The 24,804-nt window shown below is 38.3% G+C and overlaps 1 protein-coding gene across 10 annotated transcripts in view; it reads right to left on the bottom strand.

Annotated features, from left to right (window-relative positions):
• The window catches only part of SSBP2 (single stranded DNA binding protein 2), a 116,244-nt gene that overhangs the window by 38,817 nt on the left and 52,623 nt on the right, over positions 1-24,804 (bottom strand). For 7 of the 10 annotated variants that reach the window (XM_053409222.1, XM_053409223.1, XM_053409225.1 and 4 more), the window contains one exon: positions 5,468-5,557. The exons of the other annotated variants lie outside the window; for them this stretch is intronic. In XM_053409222.1, the coding sequence (XP_053265197.1) occupies positions 5,468-5,557 (90 nt within the window). The remainder of the gene's footprint in view (positions 1-5,467; positions 5,558-24,804) is intronic. 10 annotated transcript variants of the gene reach the window in all.

The raw sequence follows: 24,804 nt of genomic DNA on the forward strand, positions 1-24,804 counted from the left end.
ATCATAGAGTTGGAAGAGACCACAAGGGCCATCGAGTCCAACCCCCTGCCAAGCAGGAAACAAGGCTCCACTTTTAAGTATGGAGGTCTGGTTGGAAGAAATATGGACTTTATTGGACTAGAGCTTCTCCGAGATTTGGTGTTTAATACTAAGGACTATCCAAAAAGCCGGCAGAGAGGAATTGAGAGAGAATTAAGAGCCTCGGACGTGAGATCCCCAGGCTGAGAGTAGATTGACTGATGGAAGATTATTGGGGATCGGAACCGGGAAAGGGGGGGTGGAGTTTGGGAATCCAAAGGGTGCATAATTATAATTTGTTTTGCTTTTATTTTGTTTTGTTATTTGTATGAGAATTGAGGAAATCGTGGAAGGGAATTTAGGTCGACTTTAGAAAAAGGCTTTAAGAATAAGCACGGATGTATAATTATTGCTGTTTATAAGGCAAAATTGGTTTTTTAAAATGAACTAAATATAAAATATAAAACATAAAAAGGTTAAAAATTAGGGACAAGAACTTGTTGAACTGTTGTTCAAATATTGATGTTTATAAGTTAAAATGGGTTTTTCTAAAATGAATGAAATATAAAAAGGTTAAAAATTGGGGACAAGAAGTTGTTGAACCAACAATCTGAACTGGAATACAAGAGGGGGAGGTATGGGGAAGTCAGGGAAATATGTCATTGAAAATAAGGACTTTGAATTTTATGTGTTTTTAAATTTTTTTGTTTCGTTTTTTTTTAATGATTTTTTGATGTATTAAAATGGAAAAATCTTAATAAATATCATTTAAAAAAAAAGGAAAGAAAAGGTAAACTTATTTAGACAATAGATCCCTGTAATATGGCAATGCCCCTTTAGATTCATTTGTTTTCAGAAATGATGAGTGTCTTGAAATACGCAGATTTTTTTAATAATAATTTTTATTAGTTTTCATTTACAATCCAATAATAGTCTCATTATAACAATACCCATTTATAATACAATTATTAATACCAATCGTTCAAATATCAAATTATGTAATTTAGATAAAGTGGCCCCCCTCATGCTAGAACTGATGGCTTAATTATTTGCTTGATTTCTGCGTTCCAAAATCTTAATAATTTTCATTACATCCCAAGTAATAATAATAATCCCTTATACAACAATATTAATAACTTCTATTCGTGTTAACATATTAAATGATTTATAAAACTACAAGTGAGGAACTCAAACTCAATCCTTGTTCTTCCTGTGTGTGGCAATTATTCTGTCCGTGGTGTTTCTTCCTGTCCTTGTAAGATGTTATGTCTTTCTTTCCCCCAGTTGTTGCTGTTATCCATCATGCCTTGGGCGGAGCTGATATCCCATTGTTGTTCCAGAAATTTCTCCATTGCTCTGTCCCATGCTTTGTTGTTTTGCAACTTTAACAACAGCTGCAAAAATCACTCTGTCCCAATAAATAATCTGTTTTTTCCCTCTCAGCCTGGGAAGAAGAGCAGTCTGCAGATCACTCAGTAATGAACCTTATCAGTTCCTTGGCAAGTTCACAGACTCCTTTCATCTTTCCTTCCAACTGAAGATATATAAGCAATTATACTACCAATTAAATTAAATTCCAAGTCTTCTTAGTATTATTCAGTTCACTCCATAAATAATAAAGGATGGGGAAGAGTCAGCTCTAAGTTTCCATTGTAAACCTTTTGCAAAATAGTGTTTCCTTCCCTTTTTCCTACACACACAGTTCCGTTTAATGTTATATTCCATATCTATAATCCAATTTCTTCCATCCTCGTGTGTACAAATATAATTTGAACTAACACTCAGAGGAGGGTTGCCAAATCATAAATGTAGAGAAAAAAACTTTAAATAAAGAAACCGTAGGCTCCCCCCTCCATGTCTTTTGCAACGAATGAAGTCTTATCAAGTTCAGAACTTAAAGTTCTCGCAGTTGGTTTTGTTCTGTAGTTTGTGATCTCATCTCTTCTAGCACACACCTGTACTTTAGTCCAATTAAGCTCTAATTAACAGGAGAACCTCTGCTTCTTAATGGCAGTGTTGGAGGGTTTTCAGCAGGCAAAGTACTTCTGCACACAGCGACTCCCTGCCCCCTCCATTTCATGCCAGAGTGAGAGCCAGGTACTGAGATGAACTGCAAGAGAACCCCACTCTCCTCTGTCCCTGGGGAAAATTTTCAAGTATAATTACCCTCAATCATCCTTGTTTTTCCTTCGCCAATGATGCCCCGCTGTCGTGGGGTCTGCCGCCATGAAGGCAGAGTGGAACCGGAAGCCTTGAAATATGCAGCTCAAATCACAGAATCGTAAAGTTGGAAGGGAACCCAAGGATCATCAACCCCCTGCAATGCAGGAATCCCAATTTGTCCTCCATTCAATTTGAAACCATATCGGACCCTGCTTAGTTTTGCAAGTGTGCTAGCTGTTTTATTGTTGCACCACTAGCAGTGACAGAACTTTGTAGAACTGTGTTTAGACAGTGAGTCAAACCTAATGTGAAAACAGTTCCAATTTTGTTCTGGGTGGCAGGAGAGAAGATTTCCCTAAGACAATTTGGAACAGTTCCAATAAGTCCTTCAAGTATGACTACAGCTTTATTATTGTTGTTGTGTATATTGCTCTGGATAAGGGACCTATGCCGCTCATTATTTTATATGTGTGGGAAAGGGAGAGTGGTGTGTCTGTCATGCTAGCTCATTAACTGCAGCTAAGGACTAAGCAGTGCTAGAACAATTCTGTGTTCAATTAAAAGGGGTTAAACTACATTAGGGAATGACAATGTTCTAGCAAAATATCACAGGCTGAGGTAGAGCAAATGGTTTGCATGCAGAAGGTCATTGCTTCAGTCCCCAGCATCTTCCAGGAAAGACTCCTGTCTGAAACCCTTGTGCCATGTCTAGTACTACTACCATGGCTGCATTCATGTACCCACACCACACTGAATGTTTTAATGTGACACAACACAAGCAGGAACAAGCAATAGTAAACATCCAGTTTGTATGGTCTCCATCCCACTGTCTACCCACATGGCCAGAAGAATTTCGGAAGCTCTGTTTTTGCTCATCTGTGGCTTGTCATGTCATCTGGACCAATAAATTATGGTTATTATTAACTATGTTAAGTTTAAAACAAACGAGGAAGAGAAGATGAGAGGGCTGGTGAACCCAAGGCTCACCACCAGTCATTCCTGCTCTTGTACATTATGCCAAATCATGGTTGAGTGTGATGTGTGAACCAGACCCATGTTCTGCATTGCATTTAGTTATGGCGCTTTACCTAAGGTAAGATACTTTTTCCAATGGAAAAAAGTAGTGATGATTCAATTTGAAAAGCATTTAAGTGTAGTCTTCAATATGTTTGAATTAAATTCCAATTCTCTTTTAAAATCAGATCATTTAAAAATAATAAGGAAAGGAGGAGAGAAGTATTAAACCAAAGCAACAAAGACAGATGCCTACAAGGTGCACTGAAAAAAGTGGTTTTATTAGGCCTCGTGCATTTTGAGTGGCATGGGCATTACTAAAAAATTAAAATGCTATATATCTAGTTGAACAACTCCCATGAAACACTTTTTAAAGAATTGAAATCATCAAAATATATAAATATAATTAAACAATGCTAAAATCCACCCAACAGTGCAACTTTAAGTAAAAATAGCATAACCAATATAAAGATTAACTCTATTATCCAAAAAGGCCACCAACCACAATCAACAACACAATTTTATAAACATACTTCAAACAACACCACTGAGACACTGAAAAAGTCACCAAAAAGGCAGCTGAAAACTATAATCCTTGCCATCTATCTCATACAAATTGCACTGGTAGAAACATAACCTCCTGGTGTTAAATTTCAACAATCTGTATCTAATAGAGAAAAGCTCCCTTCTATGTTAACTTTGTTCCTTGTTGCAATGTAATTCCCAAGAATAAGCCCAGAGTAGGTCTCTTTACTCCTGGGTAAGTGACCAACAATTTGACTGGTCTGTGTTACCAAATGTGGAAAAGTGGAGAGACAAAAGAATTGCTCTCAAATGGACAATATAATCCTCAAATCACTACAGTTTTCATACAAGGATAGAATTAATCCTTTTGCTTCAGTAAAAAACCTCAAGGGTCATAGGTTGTGGTTAAATGAACTGGATGGTATTATCAAGGATCTGAAGCATCACACAGAAAGGAAATCCCAAGGGGTAGACACAGGTGGAAAAAGAACAGAGGACAAACCTTTAAAAGACATGGGTCCACATAACACAAGTTCTTTCCAGAGTACTGCAGTTTTACTTATGATAATTAGACAATTTTTAGAAAACCTGCATAGTCATTCAAACTTGTCTTTATATTAATTTTTGATATTTAAAAAATGGTCTATCACTGAACATTTTCAAATGGATATATAAGATCTAGTTTTTATAGTTCCCCGATAATCTGTCCACTTGAAACATCTAATAAAGCACACAGATTCAGCCCACTCCAGTGGCGGCATTTTCGTTGTTTTCACTTTTAGAAAAGAGATGGCATTTACCAGAATTGATGCTTTAATAGAAAATACTATTTTTAAATTTTTTAAAATTTGTTCAATCATTTTTCTCTATGCTGGGAACAGTACACCACAGTTGTGGGCAGTTTCACATCTCCATCTCTGCTTGAAAAGGCTACAGGCCACAATCAGCAGACTCTTTCTCAATATATGTTAGTGGTACTTCTCTCTGTGCTCATCAGACTGTTACAATAAGTAAACCAACACCTCTCTCCGACTTATACAATAGAACATAATATATATTATGGTGTACCCTGAATTATTATTGTGCTCTATGCCTGAAGTCAGAAATAGTCAATGAAGGCAGTACACTCCCATTAACTTGGTTTTCTAGTCTCTCTTTCAGAGAAGAAGCTTTCTGTAACTTGCTTCCTAACCTAATGTTTTTCTCACTTATCTTAACATAACTAGTAGCAGGACTGCTGATACGAGAGCAGACCAAAAACACACCTATACACAGATTTACATAGCTACCTGTTAAAGAGTAGAAACAGCTTCCTAGAGTTTCTAGTTTGAATTTGCATTATTCTACTACTCTTCCAAAACACTGCTAACCTGTAATGTATAAGAATAATGCTATTTCAGTTAGATGGATTCTAATTAGAAGACAATATTAAGTAACCAGTTCCTTATGTTAGTGTAGAAAATACCTCCCCTGTTACATAATTAGACTAAGGAACTATTGCACATCTACTATTCTATAACAGTGAATATTACTGCACTGTTTCACAATTTCCAACTCCTGACATAAAACAGCTTAAAGCTTGCCTTTTATTGATCACTGAACCTGTCCTAATTCCTCATCCCACCCGCTAGTGTTCTTAAATACTATGCATTTTATACAGAATTTGAAGTGATACTCTTTTCTGGCAGTGCCAAATAATGCTACCGACCCATTTCTAAGTCCTAAAATTCATAATTTGTCTGAATACCTGAAAAAAACCGGGTGGTACAGGACCTACTGGCATGCCATCTCCTGGGGGAATGTTTCCTAGCACTGGACTGGGAGCTGCTGCAGCGCTCTGAAAAGAACAAAGGGAAAATAAACCTTTGTCATTGCACAATAGGCATAAAACCAAAATACTACTTTGACCACAGTGTGGCAAGGCAGAAAGGAATTCTCTGCATGACATTTTTCATAGTCGCCTCCATTTTTAATCATTACTCCTCATTTTCAAAATATACAAGTGAAACTGTTAAGCTCAAACTTAAATTCCTTGACTAAATGGCTGCCTTACACTTGCACACGGAATAAGCTTCGGATTTTTAAATCTTAATACTAATTTAGCTTAACTGAAGCCCAGCTCAACCATCTGTTTGTATATGCTTTTACAACAACTCTGCCCAAAATTAAGCTTCTGTACAAAACAAGGAACAAGCATGGGTCAGCCAAAGCAGTAAATATTCAAAGTAGGGCATGGCATTATGGGCAAGACCCAAACACAGTTAAGAACATTGCAGATTGAACCAGACACAATCTCTTTATATTCTGCTTTTTGTTTAAAAGCAGCTGCATTTTGAGCTTGGTACCCATGTGGTACCAGTCTTTTCCCTACTCCCTTCTGTGGCATAAAATAGCTTAGGGGGTGGCCTTTTGTGTCCCCCAAGTATTATGGCCCTGGTCTACCTCAGGAGCCATTGTGGCTACTTTTAGGCTAATTTAAAAGAGCCAGTGACCCAACTGAACTTGGATCATGATGAATTTTGGTAAAGCAAGAACTAAGGTGGGGAAAATTAACATGCTGCATGGATAGGCAGGTGGAAGGGAGAAAATGAACCCTACCCTCCCTTTGTCTCCACTGTTTTCCACAGCCATTGTAAAGCAGTTTCACTATGTGTAAAAATTGAAATTCTGTCAGAATGAACATTTCTACACCTCAGTGCTGTATTTGTGGGGTATTCTGTTCTATTGGTAATAATAGAACCTCATGGTGTTGAAAGCTTACCAAAAGCTTTAAAATAAGATTAGCTTACAAACAGATCAATATTTTTCCCATGCTTCTTGGCGAAAAAAGATGTTAATTTTTGAAACAAACAAAAGAAATTAGGTTTCCTAAGTGAAACAGAGGGTGAAATTAGCTACCTTTAGACATCCTTCAAACTGAGCAAATAGGAAATAAAGCTCCTGATGAAGAACAAGCAGGGATCCACTACAAAAATTATTATGCCTCCCGTTGGATTTAATTTCTAAAGTCTTCATCTGAACAGAACATTTTGTAATTGTGTGAGACTGAAGCAATGCAAAGACATCTGACAGCACGATCCTATGAGCATAAAACTTAAGGAGATTTACTTTCATTTTATTAATGAATTGCTGAAATCTGCCCTATGGAATACAACTTATTCTAATTAATGTAATTGGCCACTGGATGTCACTTTTGCACCCTGTATGTAGAAGAACATTGCGAATTACATTTCCAAGTTTTTGACATAATGTCCAGCTTAAGAAAGTGTGCTGTGAAATTCCAAGAACATAAGAAACTAAATGTGATTAGGCTGGCATAAAGCATTTCTTTCCCCCGCCCCCAGGTTAAACAAAAATGGGGTGGGGCAGGACAATAAGCTCAGGTTGTACAATGCTTGTTTATTTTTCAAGTTGAAAATTTGTCTGCTGATTAGCAATTCAATCATTAAATTCTGCAAATCTTGCCAACTAAAGTGGTATGACAAGAAAAAGCACAGGCAAAACTGAATGCTATCTTTTGGCGTACAACGTATTTTAAACACTCATTGAATGCATTATAGTGGGTTCCTTAAAGAAATTTCGATACCAAAGCTTGCAAAAAAGGCTGCAATACAATCATACATACCCAGATCAAGAAATACGAACTAAAAACTGTTTTGAACGTGCCTCGACAATACCTCCCAAAGTGGTCCTCTTTAGGCCATTTCAAGTATCATGTTCAGAGCCCATGGAAAGACCTTTTTAAATAGATCAGAGGTGAAGCTCCATACAGATGCATTATGTGGCAACTACAACGCTTTCTGTAACCCAGAGCTTAGATATGTTAGGTCCGGTTTATGGTTAAAGCTTTGGAAAATCTGTGTGATACTGATTTCCATGGGCAGACATTTTACATGACTAATTTAAGAAGTTAAACCAGCCTACAAGAAACTGAAAGTAAGAGACTCTTCTGAAACATTTCATATCAATCTTAATACAGCACCACCTATTTGTAATCAGTAAGCTATTAAAACGCTCTTAAATTTCACAAAGGAAAATCTGAATGGAAGTGTCAACATTTCTTAATCTATCATAATCTTAGATTGAAAGATTGTCTGGTCAATGCTCTTCTTTTTGTGCTAAACACATACAAAACAAACATCATATGCCTCAAAGCCTTCTACCACGAGTAGCAGTACGAAACAACTTAAGCTTCTATTTGAAATTTTATGAGTTTCAAGGGGAAGGGGAGATAGTCATCTTAGTACAAAATCAATAATTGCAAAAAGAGCCCTAATTTTTATTGCTCAATGATTGTTTTGAACATTAAAGGCAGACGTTGCTGAGCTCATCACGATTCCCAAGAAAGCCACAGCTGTAATACAAAGGTCCTTAGAGAATAAGCTTCCTGAACTGCATTATGGAAGAAGGTAACATGAATTAAAGCAAACGCAATCCATAGGTTGCAGGATGAAAATAAACTTAAATGACTAAGGGGGGCAATTAGCAAATGGTTTACTATGGAAGCGAGGGTTAGGTCTTGTTGGTTCTAGAAATATTTAAAGGTCTGCATCTGAGGTCTTGGCTTTGACTGCATTGCAAGATTGCATTATTCCCATTTTCAGGGAGAACAGACCCAGCTGGAGGGGTGGGATTAGTATCTCCTTTCACACCAATAAATACCATGCTTTGCTTTAATCTTACCGCACTCTTAGTGGCAACATAAACCTGACACATGTACCATCACATGGCTCTCAGTAGCAGATAATGCTGAGATCCAAGAACATTTAGGAGGAAATAATAATTTAGGGCTTAGGAAAAATGGATATGGGGAGCTTGAACCCTTCCCACTCCACAGAGGTGGTTTTAGGGTAGTGTGACCCATATGGCCGCACTGGGCACCACATTGCAGGGGGTGCCACAGCAGCGCTGGAGAACGGAGTGCAAGATGCAAGGAAGAACTGAATTTTAGTGTCACACAGGGCACCACTGAAATTTGAGAGCCCAAAGTCAGCCACTGCACTCCAGTGCCTGCTTTCTCTGCAAAACTGTGTTTACCTACCCTCACAAGTGGGTATTATTTCTAGCTAGAGAAAAATTGGGAGTGGTGCAGGTATCTTACACAGGTGAGGGTTTAAAGCTTGTCCTAGTCAGGGAGAAGGAATAGTAACTGTGTCTTAGCCTACATGAAGAAACCTAAAGTGAAATTGCTGATTGAATATGAAAACTGATGAGTGGAGTGTTGGCGATGTCCTGACCCAGGATGTTAAGTCTTTGCTCAAATCCGCACAATGGGGTAAGCTCCGGTTGATTTGTCCCAGTTCCTGCCAACCTAGCAGTTCAAAAGCATAGCAGCGAGAGGAGATAAATTGATGCCGCTGCGACAGGAAGGTAAACAGCATTTTTGTGCGCTCTGGCTTCCGTCACGGTGTTCCGTTGCACCAGAAGTGGTTTAGTCACGCTGGCCAACTGACCCGGAAAAGCTGTCAGCGGACAAATGCCAGCTCCCTCGGCCTGAAAGTGGAGATGAGTGCTGCACCCCATAGTCAAATTCGACTGGACTTAACCGTCCAGGAGTCCTTTACCTTTTTACCTTCTTTGTCAGGCTGGTGTTAAGGCTGAAACTCCTTGCAGGCTTGGGCAAAACAGTTCATGAGCTTCTGCAGAGCTTCCTCAGTGTCTGCAGCTCTGACGAAGACCAACATCCTGGGTCAGTACAGTGGTAACTCGGGTTACATAAGCTTCAGGTTACAGACGCTTCAGGTTACAGACTCCGCTAACCCAAAAATAGTACCTTGGGTTAAGAACTTTGCTTCAGGATGAGAAGAGAAATTGTACTCTGGGGGTACAGCGGCAGGGGGAGGCCCCATTAGCTAAAGTGGTGCTTCAGGTTATGAACAGTTTCAGGTTAAGAACGGACCTCTGGAACGAATTAAGTTCTTAACCCGAGGCACCACTGTACATCACTAGCACTCCATGCATCAGCATTGGCAATCACATGCTTGAGGTGGTAGACAATTTTGTCTACTTGGGTTCCACCACAACCAGCAACCTCTCCATTGACACTGAGCTAGACAAGCATATTGGCAAGGCAGCTATGGCAATGGCTCGCCTCTCCAAGGGAGTATGGGAGAATATGATCCAATGTCCCATACCAAGGAGAAGTTCTTCCAGACTTTATGGAAGTGAGTTGCGGGTAACTCACAGCTGTCAGGAGCGATGCCTCAATGCCTTCCATATGCGCTATGTCAGGACAGAGTCTCAAAGTCACCCTACATGAGAGGAAGCATGGCTGTGCTGTTTGTATGCAATAGATTCTAGGTATGGCCCAGGTATCCATGCCAATGAAAAACAAGTGGGAAAAGTATAATCTTTGGAATGTGTTCCTGCGCGGGAGGAGCACATTTCTTTTCTCCTGGCTACTTCCTTAAGGTGAGCAAAACAGAACAGCAGCACCACAGTAGGCTATCAACAGAGCAGAGTGAAATAGCTTTCCATTCCTAAGCCATAAGCTACCACCTTCTTTATACAGTACATTATAACAGGAAAGAAAGCCAAATAAGAGATGAAGACAATAACTAAGTAAGTATAAACCTATGCAGAAACATGGAACAAAAACGAGCCCTATCGTATACAGAATCAGATCTAGTGGCTTCAGGAACTCGGCCTATCGGCTAGCTGAGAATCAATTATTTGCTTTGTGCTGTTTAATGCAAGCTTAATTACTTTAATTAACAAATGTAATTAAGTTAATTAATGTATTAAAGTTGCTATAATCCATGATTTGATTATGGACCAAGAAGTGTTGATTTTAATCTAGAAGCCCTACAAAGCTTTGGAACCCTGCATCTTAAAGGGATTCCGTTTTCTGCCACAGTGACCACATCAGTTTAAGTTGGGGAGACATTTGCCAATGTATTATTCAGTTGATGAAAGAGCTGAACAGCTAAGGTCCACCTAAGTGTTTCTTTGCATTTCTGAGAAAGTTTCTAGCATTTTCGGACCAGACAACTCTAGACAGGTGGTGGCAGAAGTGAAGAAACTTGATTGTTAGTTTTGATAGACTTTAGATATTATCTATTTTAAGCCAGTCAACATTAGTGTGAAATATGCAAATATATATAGTTGAAACCACACTTACACTCAGTGGAGTTTCAGCTGTGCTGGAGTTAGAGGGAGGAGCCTTTCCCCCTCCAAAAAAAATATCTCTCCTTCTCCCTGCAGCCTTTTGACAAGCTGTTCTTATCAGTTGGAGGCCCCTGCAGAGCAGTGTGTGGGTGATGCTGGAGGCTAGAAGGGGGAGGACAAAATAGCCACGCTACTAGTTCCTTGAACTGGCTTGGTAACTGCATGCAGTCAGTTCTTTCAATGTTGGTGTAATGTGTTCTGAGCAGGCTGTTCCACATCACATCTTAGCCACAGCATTCTGTACCTGCTGCAGCTTCCATACCAATTTTAGCCCACACAGTGCATTGCAGTAATCCAACCCCGAGGTTACCATTGCATGGATCATTGTGGCCAGACTATGCCTGTCCAGGAACAGCTGTTGCATACCTGCCAGTATTAGTAAAAGGTGCTGCTCGATAGGAAGGACACTTTTGCCTCCCTCAACAATGCTGGATCTAAGAGCTTCCCAAACTACCTGTCCCTTTATCAAGAGGGATACCACAAACAGGCAACTTGTCTAGTTCCCAGACAATGGAACTGCCCAACCATAGTGGCTTTGTCCTGTCAGGTTGCAATGTCGGTTTACTGACCCTCATCCAGCCTAGCATAGCATCCTGGCACTATTCTAGGACCTGCGTAGACTCTCCTAACTCAGATATTACAGAGGAATAGAATCAAGTGCCATCAACATACTAGGGACACCTCATCCCTAATCTCCTAATGATTGCTTTCAATTACTTCACAGAGATATTAAATAGCACTGGGGACAAGACAGAACCCTGTGTACCCCACATGATCCCATTTAATTGCTAATAGCTGTTAACAACAGATAACTAATGATTCCTAAACTGACAGTTACTTGTTGTTTTAGAACTTGTAGACAAATGTGAAAGATGCAAGACTGTGTAGAAAAAATCCTGATATATGGCCTTAACAACATCATAATACGAAATATCATAAATATGAGAAACTGCAGGATTTAAATGTAGTGTACCTTGCCATTCCATATAAAATAGTAAGCTGACTGAAATATAATTCATTCCTCGGGTTCCAGGAGTGCAGTATAAAAAGAACTGGCATTTAAGATTGTAGAATAGTCATTATTTTATTTGGAAATGACTTATGGAAAATACTCCCCTATTATTTATGTAGATACCTTTCTTAACCTCGACACATGAAGCATCACTGGGGAAGAGAAAAAACCCTGTGGAAACAATCAGCAGTAACTAATATATATGGCAATTGTATTGTCCAACAGGAATGGAGTACTCCTCATAATGAAGATCTCACCATAGTAAAGTAAGTTCACATATATATCTGGATCTGTTTGCTGATGTTGTCTCAACCCAATTTTAAGATATTCCATTCTCCCACATTCCTCCAGATTCTGCAGGGTATACCAATGTTTACTATAGTATCTTATGGGGGTTGGGAGGGACTGCCATAGCGAGGAGGGAGCAGGTAGGTCGGCTTCCACAAACATCACTAGATGTGGTAAACTCTGGATCCAAACCATTGACTGCAGTGTCTAAAGTAGCATAAAATGTTTCGGCACAACTTGAAATATTATGCTAATGCATCCTATCTTCAGACATTGGCATAAGAACTTAAATCAGTGGCCATCAGGGATATCCCCAACAAATACTGTAAGAGAGTAGAGGTTCCTCAGCATTTGTGTGGTCCCCCCCCCCCGTCGCTCTCTCTCCTTCTCTCCCTCTTAGCAATGGATTTCTTATGTAAAAAATTAGGAACAGGCCAGAGCATCTTTCCTGCATTTCTCAGTACGAGATGTGGCTTCAGCTTTTTCAGTGCTGCTACAGTTTCTGTTGTGGCAGCTACAGCAGATTTACAGAATCAGTGTGGTACTCTTTAATATTAAGATGCCATTACTTAGAGCAATGTAGTGAGCAGAGGTAAAGTATTTCATTTGCATTGAAATATCACATAGGTCCAATTCACACAGCTAAATTCACCACGCTATTATAAACTGTGTATAACAGGAGTAAGTGAGCATAGGATTGCAGCCTGGGAGTATTACACTTGTCAAGTTTATGGCACTGATATGTTAAAGTATTTAAAGACCTTTAGTGCTACAGTTTAAAAATGAGGTACAGTTACACTACAAATAAATACATCCTTCCCAGAATTAACACTTAACTTCCTGCCCTCTAGTTCTTTTGAGATCAAAATTGCTTCTATCTGCTGGAAACTACAATACTCACGGCAATATTTTCCTCCATGCTGAACCTCTACAACATAACTACTGAATAGCTTCCATTTAACTTACAATGACCTTCTATTGAAGTCACTGGAAGGACTCCCCTCAATATTTTAATGGAGTTTTATTGCAATGAATGGCTTTCATTTCGAACATTATAATATTCTTTTTGATATATTTTATGAAAAATGCTAAAAAAATATATTTGTGGCTAAACATAAACACCTTACCTGTTAAGAAACAAAAATGCATTCAGATACATAGCCTTGCACTGTTCGTGGGAAGAATTTAACATTTAGTAACATTCTAGAAAAAAAGCAGGTGGGGAAACAGAATTAAGTTCCTTTTGCTGCAAGAGAGGGTAATCAGGCTTACACGAGTTATAGAAGCCTCTGGCAGGGAGATGGAGCCAAGCTTGTTGTAGTAACTCTTACTTGCTTGTGGCAGTTTCATTTATATATTTTAAAGTCATCATTACGAGCACACTGATGTACATGGGGGGTGGGGGTGGGAGAATAAAAAAATTATTTATTTTTTGCTTACCTGTAATTTCCTATTTTCTGATGAGGCGGTCATCATATCAGAGTAGTATCTACTCAAAGCTACAGAGTCAGATTTCTAGGCTCTGAAAAGATGCTACCCTACTTCCCAGGCTAAGCCCAGCAAGCTAGGGTCCATAAATTAGATTGAATTTATGGTTACATTTTGAAATAAACACTTGGGGGGAAGTAAGAGGACATATCAGGAGTTCATATTTACTAGTAACCTAGATCTCAGAATTGCGCTGTCTGGTTCAGAAGGCATGGAGGGCTTTCATTGCTACTTTACAGAATGGGGATTTACAGAAGAACACCCCCCCACACACACAAGGCACCAGGAACCAGCAGCAATAATATATGGGGTCACAAAATGTAATGTCACCCACATGGAGCAGTGACAGACTGCAAGATACTGGATCATGCCCTACTTTATTAAGCTGCATTGATATAAAATGCTGATTACAATGAAATCTCTTAAAATTATCACAGTTAAATGTAAATGTTTGACTTTTCATGTTCTAGTGGCATTTCATCTTTTTATTCTATGTTATAGAAGCTATCATATTAACTTCTAAAATTATAAAATTATGAGATCAAGGAAAAGCTTCTCCATGTTATATTCACCTTGCTCCTAAGATCAAAAGGTAAGATGATCAGAAATAATAGGCTAGTTTTACATCTGAAAGTTAAACAAAAAGACTCACAATCCTAATGAAACAAAATTCAGGAACTTTAGCAATATCCATGAATATCAAGGAACATACCAGATTTAAGCACCAAAATTGCATTTTAGTTTTCAGAAAAGCTGCTTGTCTGTGAAGTTACAGGGAACCAGGCAGAGGGCCCTCTCGGTAGTGGTGCCTGCCCTGTGGAACGCCCTCCCATCAGATGTCAAGGAAATACAGTGGTACCTTGGGTTAAGAACTTAATTCATTCTGGAGGTCTGTTCTTAACCTGAAACTGTTCTTAACCTGAGGTACCACTTTAGCTAATGGGGCCTCCTGCTGCCATCGCACCGCCGCCATGTGATTTCTGTTCTCATCCTGAAGCAAAGTTCTTAACCTGAGGTACTATTTCTTGGTTAGCGGAGTCTGTAACCTGAAGCGTCTGTAACCCGAGGTACCACTGTAAGCAACTATCTTACTTTTAAAAGACATCTGAAGGCAGCCCTATTTAGAGAAGTTTTTAATGTTTAATGCTATATTGTGTTTTTAACATTCGGTTGGGAGTCGTCCAGAGTGGCTGGGGAAACCCAGCCAGATGGGTAGGGTATAATAATAAATTGTTGTTGTTATTGTTTATCATCATCATCATCATCATGGGCAGCAAGCCAAGCTGTCATTATGAAAGGCAAGCCTAACTGACAAATTTCTTACTAATATGCTCTAATGGTTTTCCTTATTTATACTCTAATCACCTGAGGATGTCTACATAGGTTTTGCCCATCAACGACTAGAGCTACGTTTAACAGCATAAAACATGATTCAGTAGCAGCATGTATATGATAAAAACAGGGTGCACCAATAAATACCACAGAGCAATATAACAGAATGCCCATATTTGAACCTGTCATAGACATTTTTCATAATTCTGTGGGTGATGAAGAAACAGACTTTCCCCATGTTCACTTGTAATGGGATACTTTCAAAAATGTTTAAAAACAAATATAGAAGATTAAGTCCCTGGAAATTGATGGCCACCAGGAAGTCTTCTCCAAGTTATGCAATATACTAATATTCTGTTCTACAGAAAGATAATAACTAAGATAATTACTCTTACTTAAAATAATAATTTAGGTATTCACCGCCCATCATGTCAGACTCAGGATGACCAGCAGAAAGGAACTTGGTAGCCCAGAAAGATTACTCAAAATTCTACACTCATATACGTTTGTTAGAGAAGTTTACTAATTTAACTTCCAAACAATCATGTCATTCGCTTAATACTATATCCCAAGAGTGGTTATCTGTAGGGGTTCATTTTCCTTAGAGAATTAATTATTATCACAGGTTTTGTAACACTAAGCACATTCCAGCTATAATTAGAACTTCCAAATTTTATGCATCAACATTTTTACATTTTTAACTGCCACTGAAGACTTGAATATTCACTGCTTACATCTTATGAGGTAGTTTCATTATTTATTTCAAGCAACAATTTCTTAAGAGAAGATGAAGTGCTCAAGAACCTATTTAGCTTTGGAATCGTATTGTATCATTTAAAGTTTAATTGATTCCCAGGTTTCATTAGATGAAAAAACACTTTTATCACCATATATTAAGGACCAAAAGCACAGCAGCATAACTAAGATCTTATATGGGAAAAGAAAGAGTAAGACCCAATGTGGCAAAGTGTTGCAGTGTGTTGTTGAGACTAAATCAAGAGACCTGGGCTGAAGTTAATAGCCATAAAACTCACTGGGTAATCTAGGGCCAGTCACTATCTCTCAGTCTAATTTACCACACAGGGCTATTGCAACAATAAAAATGACTTGGATGTGGGGAGACCAGGTTCCATGCCATCCTGAACTCCTTAGAATAAGGGCAGAATCAAAATAAAATAATAATTACAGATAAAAATCATTGCTCCATTTCCTTTAAGGCCAATGGCATACTTGATATGCATGCACCATTAAGACAAAAAGATTAACTGAACCAAGTAGGATTTATAATTAATTAATTAATTAATTAATTATATATCTCCCCCTTCTTCTCAAACTAGCGCAGGGCTGCAGACAGGTGACAAACAAACATACCTATCCTAAAAACAATTCCAGTACAGATGCAGATTGGGAAAGCTCTCATCTTAAAAGGCTTGCTGAACGAAGGAAGTCTTTAGTAGGGCTGAAAAGACAACAGAAACAGTGCCTACCTAATATTCAAGGGAAGGAAATTCCAAATGGTAGCTGCCACAACATTAAAGATCTTAGTCCTACAGGTATATTGAGCAAAATGGAACTCCTGCAGATAAGGTGTCTACAGGAGGCCCTCACCTACAGAGAGCAGTGATCAATTAGGTTTATAAGGGATAAGATATTCTTATATATGATTCTAACTGTAGGACTCAAGTACAAGGGAGCTGCTTCATCTACAAGTGAGCAGAAAATATAGGTCACCATTCTACTTTGTTAACTCTGACAGATGTCAGCACCAAGAATTATGCTCATATTAGACAAAGCAGATTGGCGCTATATGCTACAGAAATAGTTTGTAGTTACCACAACTGCCTTGTCTCAGCTAGCCAAACATATATGGTCGACTCTGCAAGGCTGAAAGTGGATCTAACAGTGGTCTGTTGCAATAACATAATGCGCTGAATCAAGACTGCATGAGTACACTAATGCAAGAATTGTGCTGCTATAGCTGAACCATGCAAGCCCTGGTTCAAGTTAGACATGGGCAGGGAGATTACTTGACCACTTCAAACTGCAGAAGTGGTGCTGCTACAGGTGTCACATAATTCTCATTCCACAGCTGTAAGAAGTCAATCTTTTAGTGTGGCAGCACCTATACACTAGAACTTCCTGCCTTTTCACATCAGACAAACACCTTCACTGTACTCTGTCTGGCACCTGCCTAAAAGATTTTTGTTTTGGCAAGCCTTATCAAGACGTGTATTTTAATCTGTTTTTAACTTATTGTTCATTTTAATGAGTTCTGTATGTTTTGTTAAGTATCTATTTTGTTGATAATATTGTGGGGTTTGTTTGCAAATTGCTTTGAGGTTTATTAAAATCAAGCAGTATATAAAACTTGTTAATTAATTAGTGTGGGAACAAACTAAACAGGAGGTAACTCTAAACAGCATTATTTCATCTATATTAAAGGCCAGCGATATTCCTTTACAATAATGTGACTGCTGCTAACCCAGAGCAGTCAGTGATGAATATACACATGACAATGCTTTGCCACATACTGAGATTTTCCTACACTGCCTCTCCAACCAAACATGATTGTAGAAATTGGGTGTGTGTGTGTGTTTGTGTGTGTAAAAAGGTAAAGGTAAAGGACCCTGGGGCTGCGGTGCTCATCTTGCTTTACTGGCTAAGGGAGCCGCCGTTTGTCCTCAGACAGTTTTTCCGTGTCATGACTAAGCTGCTTCTGGTGAACCAGAGCAGCACATGGAAACGCCATTTACCTTCCCGCCTATTTATCTACTTGCACTTTGATATGCTTTCGAACTGCTAGGTTGGCAGGAGCTGGGACCGAGCAATGGGAGCTCACCCCGTTGTCGGGATTCGAACCGCCGACCTTCCGATCGGCAAGCCCTATGCTCAGTGGTTTAGACCACAGCGCCACCCATGTCTCTGTGTTTGTGTGTGTTAGACTGTAAATGCAAAGTGCTGAATGGAGTGCTTACAGAAGAAACAATTCCTATTACACTGAAAGTGACATGGCAATAGAAAACCATGGGTGAGATGCAAGGCCCCAGGAACAAGGCCTAGTACGGAGCATACATAAAGCCTCAGCTCTGCTGCTGCAGGCCTTGCATCCCATGTGATGGGCATTGCCAGAAAGTTATCACTGCACAAAAGTTTAGGACTGTGCTCTTCATTAATTTGCACCACATATTTTTATACAGGAATTCTGTCTAGTATAAATTAAGTCTCCATTGACAGAAGCAACTTTATCAGACAGCATTCAACATGAGACTCTTAATCTCAGGGCCACAGATTTGAGCCCTACGTTGGGCAGAAGAGTCCTACATTGCAGAGGGTTGGACTAAATGACCCCCACGGTCCCTTCCAACTCTACAGTGATATGATTCTATTACGCTTCGTGTCAGTCAACTACTTTCCTTTTGTTTCCATGCTATTAAATATACAACCTAATGTCTAGAATCTCTAGTCATTAGGGAGTCAAGTTGTTTTCTCTGAAAAAATTCAGAAGGTACCAAAGGGATAACACTACATTCCCAGATGAGGAATATTCTGTTTTGAAGCAGAAAGGAGATGGCAACATAGTGAGCATCAGGTAACATTTGTTGATTACAAGTTATGTAAGAAAGAAATGTTACAGTTGACGTCAATAACTTTTGGATCAACTGGAAGCTTGAACACTTCTAAGTGTTACTTTTTGGATATGCAGTATTCAAATTAAAGATGCACAAATGACCCAATTACTTTACTTTTGTAACCTCCCTGAACCTTAGCAGCAGCAAGGATTTATTTACGCTGCTGACCTATATGGTTCACCATTAAAGGACCTTTAAAAAGAAGCAACGGATCTGATTTTAAAGAAGCATGAATACAATCCATGTAAGCAGGCCATCAAGATCCATGTATATATTCTTCTGGAGTAGTGGATGCATTTTCAATTTTTAGATTTTTTTGGGTGGTGTTTAGCTACGTTTTACTCAGAGTAGATGCACTGAAATTAATGAGCATGACTAAGTTAGGTCTCCCCTTCTCCACACCCTTCCCCCCCATATGATGGCTACTGATGCATCCCTCAATCAAGATGGCAGATCAGGGATAGGAAACAAGTGACCCTCCAGTTGTTGCTGGGCTCCGCTCCCACCATCCATGACTACTCCCCATGTTGTCTGGGGCTGACGAGAGCCAAAGTCCAACCACACTGGTAAAGCTACAGGTTCTCCATTCTTACCTTACGTTATAATAAAGGGATTTTGCAAGGTATGTGCAAATCATTGTTTTCTCTGCATTGAACACTATCAAATAAAAAACATATACCCCACAATTTCAGATGAGTACTACTGTTTTATGTTACCATACAGCATTTTGAATTGAAGGCACTTAACAAATGGTATTATTGTCTGAAAAGAGAAGGCTCAGAACAGAAGTTTCTCTTTGAGCTTACAATTTGCCTAATCATAGTATTTGTATCTAATACTTTACTTCATGACCTAAGTAAAAATTGAGCAAATGACATGAATTTTCAGTCAGTTTTAAAGCAATATTGTTAGCACACAACAAAAAGGGATACCAAATATTTTATCTTTTCTTGACATGTTCTGCATATGATATGCACAGAAGATATGAGATTCAGGTCTCGTTTACAGTGGTACCTCGGGTTACATACGCTTCAGATTACAGACTCCACTAACCCAGAAGTATTACCTCAGGTTAAGAACTTTGCTTCAGGATGAGAACAGAAATCGTGCAGCAGCGGCGCAGCAGCAGCAAGAGGCCCCATTAGCTACAGTGGTGCTTCAGGTTAAGAACAGACCTCCAGAATGAATTAAGTTCTTAATCCGAGGTACCACTGTAATTGGTTTAATTCAGTTTTTTCTGCTCTGTGATATTAACGCAACTTTAGCAAAGTATACTGTCAAGTTACCACTGAATTCGATCTGCGAAAAATTCTAAATAGAGGACCAGTTCTCTAAGCATGTAGCTGTTTTTTTTTCTTTTTTCCAGTTTGCTCTAGTTTTTGCTTACCTGTCACAGTTATCTTTGACAGCACAGAGATATTGAGTGAAACCATTATTTTGTCTGCCATGGAACCTAAAGCACCCTGGCCTGATCACTGGAAAATTCCCTCCCCCACCCTTTATTTTAATCTTGGCTGACAGCCTAACATAGCAAGAAAGGTTCTGAGGTCAGCCAAGGAAAGAGTAAGATGCCCGTCTTGAATTTGTATCCTCCTTATTGATGGAAATGAGTGATAAAAATAACACATAATATTGAATTATCTAATATCATGACAAAGCTGAAACAAAAAGATACCCAAGAAAAATGAGCAAAAGAAAAAAGAAAACAAAACCCCACTAAAAGATGTGGTTAAAAAGAATAGATGACTATCCACAATGTTTTTATATAATGTATTTCTGATCAAATGAGCAAATGTTTTGCACACGTTGGTGCTTTCTGTTCTCATTGTTGATTTTGGCTGAGGCCACAGTTACAACAGGAAATAAAAATTACATTAGCCAGGAAGGAAGCTAATGAGTTTTCCCTCCCTCAAATACCATTAGACACTTCCTAAATAAAGGGGAAGCACATTAGTGTAACGACTGTGGGACATAAGAATCAGAAGAAGATGCTGCCGTTAGATTAAAATTATGAAAAATAGTGTTAGTAATGGCAGCTAACCCATAATATAATGATTTGTTACACCGCTCTCAGATGTTTCAGCTATTAAGGCTTTATGTTTCAAGTAACGTATCCTATAGGGCAGCTTTGCAAAACTGAGTATCTTGTTAATTTTCTGCATTTTTATACTACTATCGTTTAAACTAAAAGTATATGGTGATATAGTTTAAACTAAAAGTATTTATAAGAACCACAATTTTCTTAATTGAATCTGGGTTTTAAAAGATTGTAGAAGTGAAACATTTCCTTGCATTGCCATTAACAGTTTCTACTGTAAACATAAAAACTTGATTAGCTAATTGCATAATCTATATAGCAAGTTATTTCCTGTCATTGTACGTACCCACAGCATCTCTGCTCCTAGCCCCAATCTGTTTACCACATACGATTTTCAGATCTAATTGCTTCTACGCTGGAATCATACTATGATCAAAGTTGAGTAGGTTTTTACATCAGAGATCTCTTAAAACAAGGAAGCTCATATAAAACACTTTGGGACTGACCTCAGCTTGTCAATTCCAAGAAGAGATAGGGGTAGAATTATTCTGGTTTACTTTTTTCAATGAACCATCAGGCACTCCTGAACTTTGCAGATTGGAATGCAACTCCCAGTTAGATTACACGTTTCTCTCATTTTTGTGTTGCAGTTTGTGTGCAGAAAGTGCACACAAAAATAGGTATTATTTATGTAAGAAATGCATTTAAAATAAATATTTTATGGATGAATGCATTGAAAGGGGTGCGGGTGTTGTTGTTTTTTAAAGGGACATTTTTAAGTGAAAACTACATACAAAATGTGCACAATTAAAAGGCAGACTTTCCATGCATTCTTTAAAAAAAGAATTACCACAAAATGAACCTATGTTTGAGCACCAATGAGATTTAAGTGGGATGGAATTAGGCTGTTCAGTGCATCCCTAATTCCAAGCAGTATATTTAATACTTTCAATATAGTGACATGCTTCTGAAAAATGCACACTTGTAATATTATGCATGAGGGTAATGTACACTATTATTATTTATTATAGTCAGCAGTAAAACTGCACATTTTTTACAGACTAGGGCCACATACAAACCATACATTTAAAGCACTCTTATACCACTGTAAGAGAATCCTGTGAACTGTATAGTTTGTTAAGGGTGCTGGACTCAGAGAGATGCAGTTCCAAAACCCTTAACAAGCTACAGTTCCCAGGATTTTCCATGACTGTTAAAGTGGTATAAGAACACTTTAATTGTTATGATGTGGATGTGATTAAAGACAAACAAGATGATTTAGCAAATGGAGAGAGGATGGTTGACTAAAGTTATCTAAAACTTTCTCATATATATTTCTGTTTTACAATTTAAAATACTCATTTTACATCCTTAAGATATCAATGACTTCCCTTCTTCTCTTTCCAAGGTTCACTTTACAGATAATTCCCTGCATATTTTACAAAAACTATACCAATCAGTATTCCATTATTGCTTCCATAAAAACTTATTTACACTGTTGAATTTATCTTAATGCTGCCAGCGTTTTCAGCTGTACACAATTATTTACCATATATTCAATAAACATTTTCCAATCTTCTTTAAATGTATGTTATTCTTGTTCTCTTATTCTATATGTTAAGTCTGCAAGTTGTGTATATTCTGTCAACTTAAGCTGCCATTCTTCTTTGGTTGGGACCTTGATCGTTTTCCATTTTTGGGCTAATCAAACATGGGCTGCAATTGTAGCATACAAAAATAACCTTTTTTGACACCTGGGAATTTCAGTCTGAATTATCCCAAACAGAATAGGCTCTGATATTTTTGGGAAAGTACTTTTAAACATTTTTTTCAATTCATTATGGATCATTTCCCTATACACTTTTACCCTTTCACAAGCCCACCACATATGAAAGAATGTTCCCTCCTGCCTCTTTACATCTTCAGCATTTATCTGATTCTTAAAGCTCAACAACTTTTCTGTCCGGATTTTCACTCCTTGAAATATAGCAACCCTATTTAAGCAGATAGCTGAAAAAGCTGAAAAAGATGTTACAAATGGATGCACATTTCCCTTCTGCCCAATCTCTTCTGTTCACAATTGCCATTTTAGTTAACCATGGTTTCACTAACATCCTGAGACTGTGATTAACAATAGCTACAGTTCCTTTTTTTTAAAAAAAATACAGTTTCAGAAACCATTGTTTGAACTTCGTTCGTTTGAAATTAAGTTAATGCTAAAGAGACTCAATTGCAGAAACCACAGTATAGGAAATCACTTGCTTCTGAACTCCTTCAAGCCAGCCAGGAAAAGAAGGACAGTACAAACTTGAGAATAAGGGTGGCTTGTGTACACCACATTAAGCCAGGGGTGGCCAACCACCCTGCCCAGAGACCTCATCCAGTCCTCCAAGCAAAATGCCATGCCCTGTGAGCCCACTAACTTTTGTGGCAACAACAGCAAGTAAAATAAAATGTAGACACAGTGCTAATGTGAACAGAGAAGTTTAGCTGGGAAGAGATGCTGTAGTGTGCATGTGTTCATGGATGGGGGACAGGGAGGAGATCACCAAATCCACCACTGGCATGTGGCTCCTGTAGGGGTGTCCAAGGGTCAGTGTGGCCATCAGGCTAAGAAGGGTTAGTTACCCCTATATTAAAATGTGGTTTAGTGCAATGTGTGTCTGCTGCTTCTGGCAGGCATTTCAGAAGAGTTACTTACTCCTACGGTGGAGTCTTTAAATGACACTAAAATCAGCACAGTAAAATTTATGTGGATCCCAATGTAGAACATATACATTGTCTTTCTATTGTTGCAGTAATGAATGACACATAGCCTATAAATATTTATAGCAATTTGTCATAACTTTTATTAAGATCACAAGAACATTTATTAACAGAAAACATAATTTAACAATTTGCTCCTGATATAGGGAAATTGTTTGCACAAGTCATAGAAATGTCTAAAATGTAATACTAGAAATATTTTACTTATTAGCTTAATTATTGCTAACATTAAGTACACATTTCAAGTGAAAAACATGACACATACTCAACTTCCATAGAACTGTTACTTCTTCAAATAGAGCTGGATCCAAACTTTGCTTTCAGTGGGCTGGGGCACCAATGCTAAATATTTTCTCCCTCCTGCACCCCCTAGTACCCCCTCACTTATTATTTCAATGAGTTCCCCAAATGGCAAGGGAAAGAATTGGCAAAATTCACTCTTTGCCAGCAGGATCCCTCCAATGAATCAAAAGCCTTTTTCATTCAGAAGGAATCTTTCTATCCAAGGAAGACAAATAGATCGAACCATGAACATATCTACCTTTGCTCTGATTCAAGCCACCTCAATGTAACTTGGTTAATTTCCTTTGCTCCAAATACATAAAAAACCCCAACAATTTAAACCGGATTTTCAGAGTCAGTGCAGGTTTAGAAGAGAAGGATTATCATTTTTGAAGGGCATTTCCTTTACTGCGTATCAACTGCTTCATAAAGCATAAACAGGATATTTATGCAGCACTAAATCACAGCTCCATGTTCTAATGAATCAGCAAAAAACCAACCAACAAACAAAAAGTCCTACAATTCCGTACTTTCCCATCTAAGACACTAAGGATTTCTGCAAGATTTCAAAGCTGAATGTATATAAGCAAGGTTAAAGCGATTCCTTTATTGTTAAAGCCACAGATTTTATAAATAAAAATAAAACTGATGACATCAACTAAAAAATCCAGCTTAATAAAAAACAACATGTTAGAAGCTTTTTAAAACATAGTATATTCATTATAGCATTTCAGCTAAGAGATTTTGTGCAACAATATCTTACAGAACAAATCTTGCTATTAAGTGCACAGAAAAGCTTTTCCAATTACAAAGCAATAGTTTCCTTCAAAACCAATAGTTAGTGGATCCCTGTTCTAACCTATTTGTTTCCTTTAAGATTCTTGAAGTATTTTTCCACTGTATTATTTTGATTCTCAAATGACATATATCCTCAGGATCTTGCAAGACATGAGAGATATCTAGGGACTAAAAGGTTGCCCATTTCATCATAGCTTGTACACAGGGTGGGGGAGATAATTGTATCACGCATATAGTCACTCTGCAATGTGTACAGTACATATCCCTTTGGCAGTTGGCAGCAC

This window comes from Podarcis raffonei, chromosome 11 (genome assembly GCF_027172205.1).
Source record: "Podarcis raffonei isolate rPodRaf1 chromosome 11, rPodRaf1.pri, whole genome shotgun sequence".
NCBI lineage: Eukaryota > Metazoa > Chordata > Lepidosauria > Squamata > Lacertidae > Podarcis > Podarcis raffonei.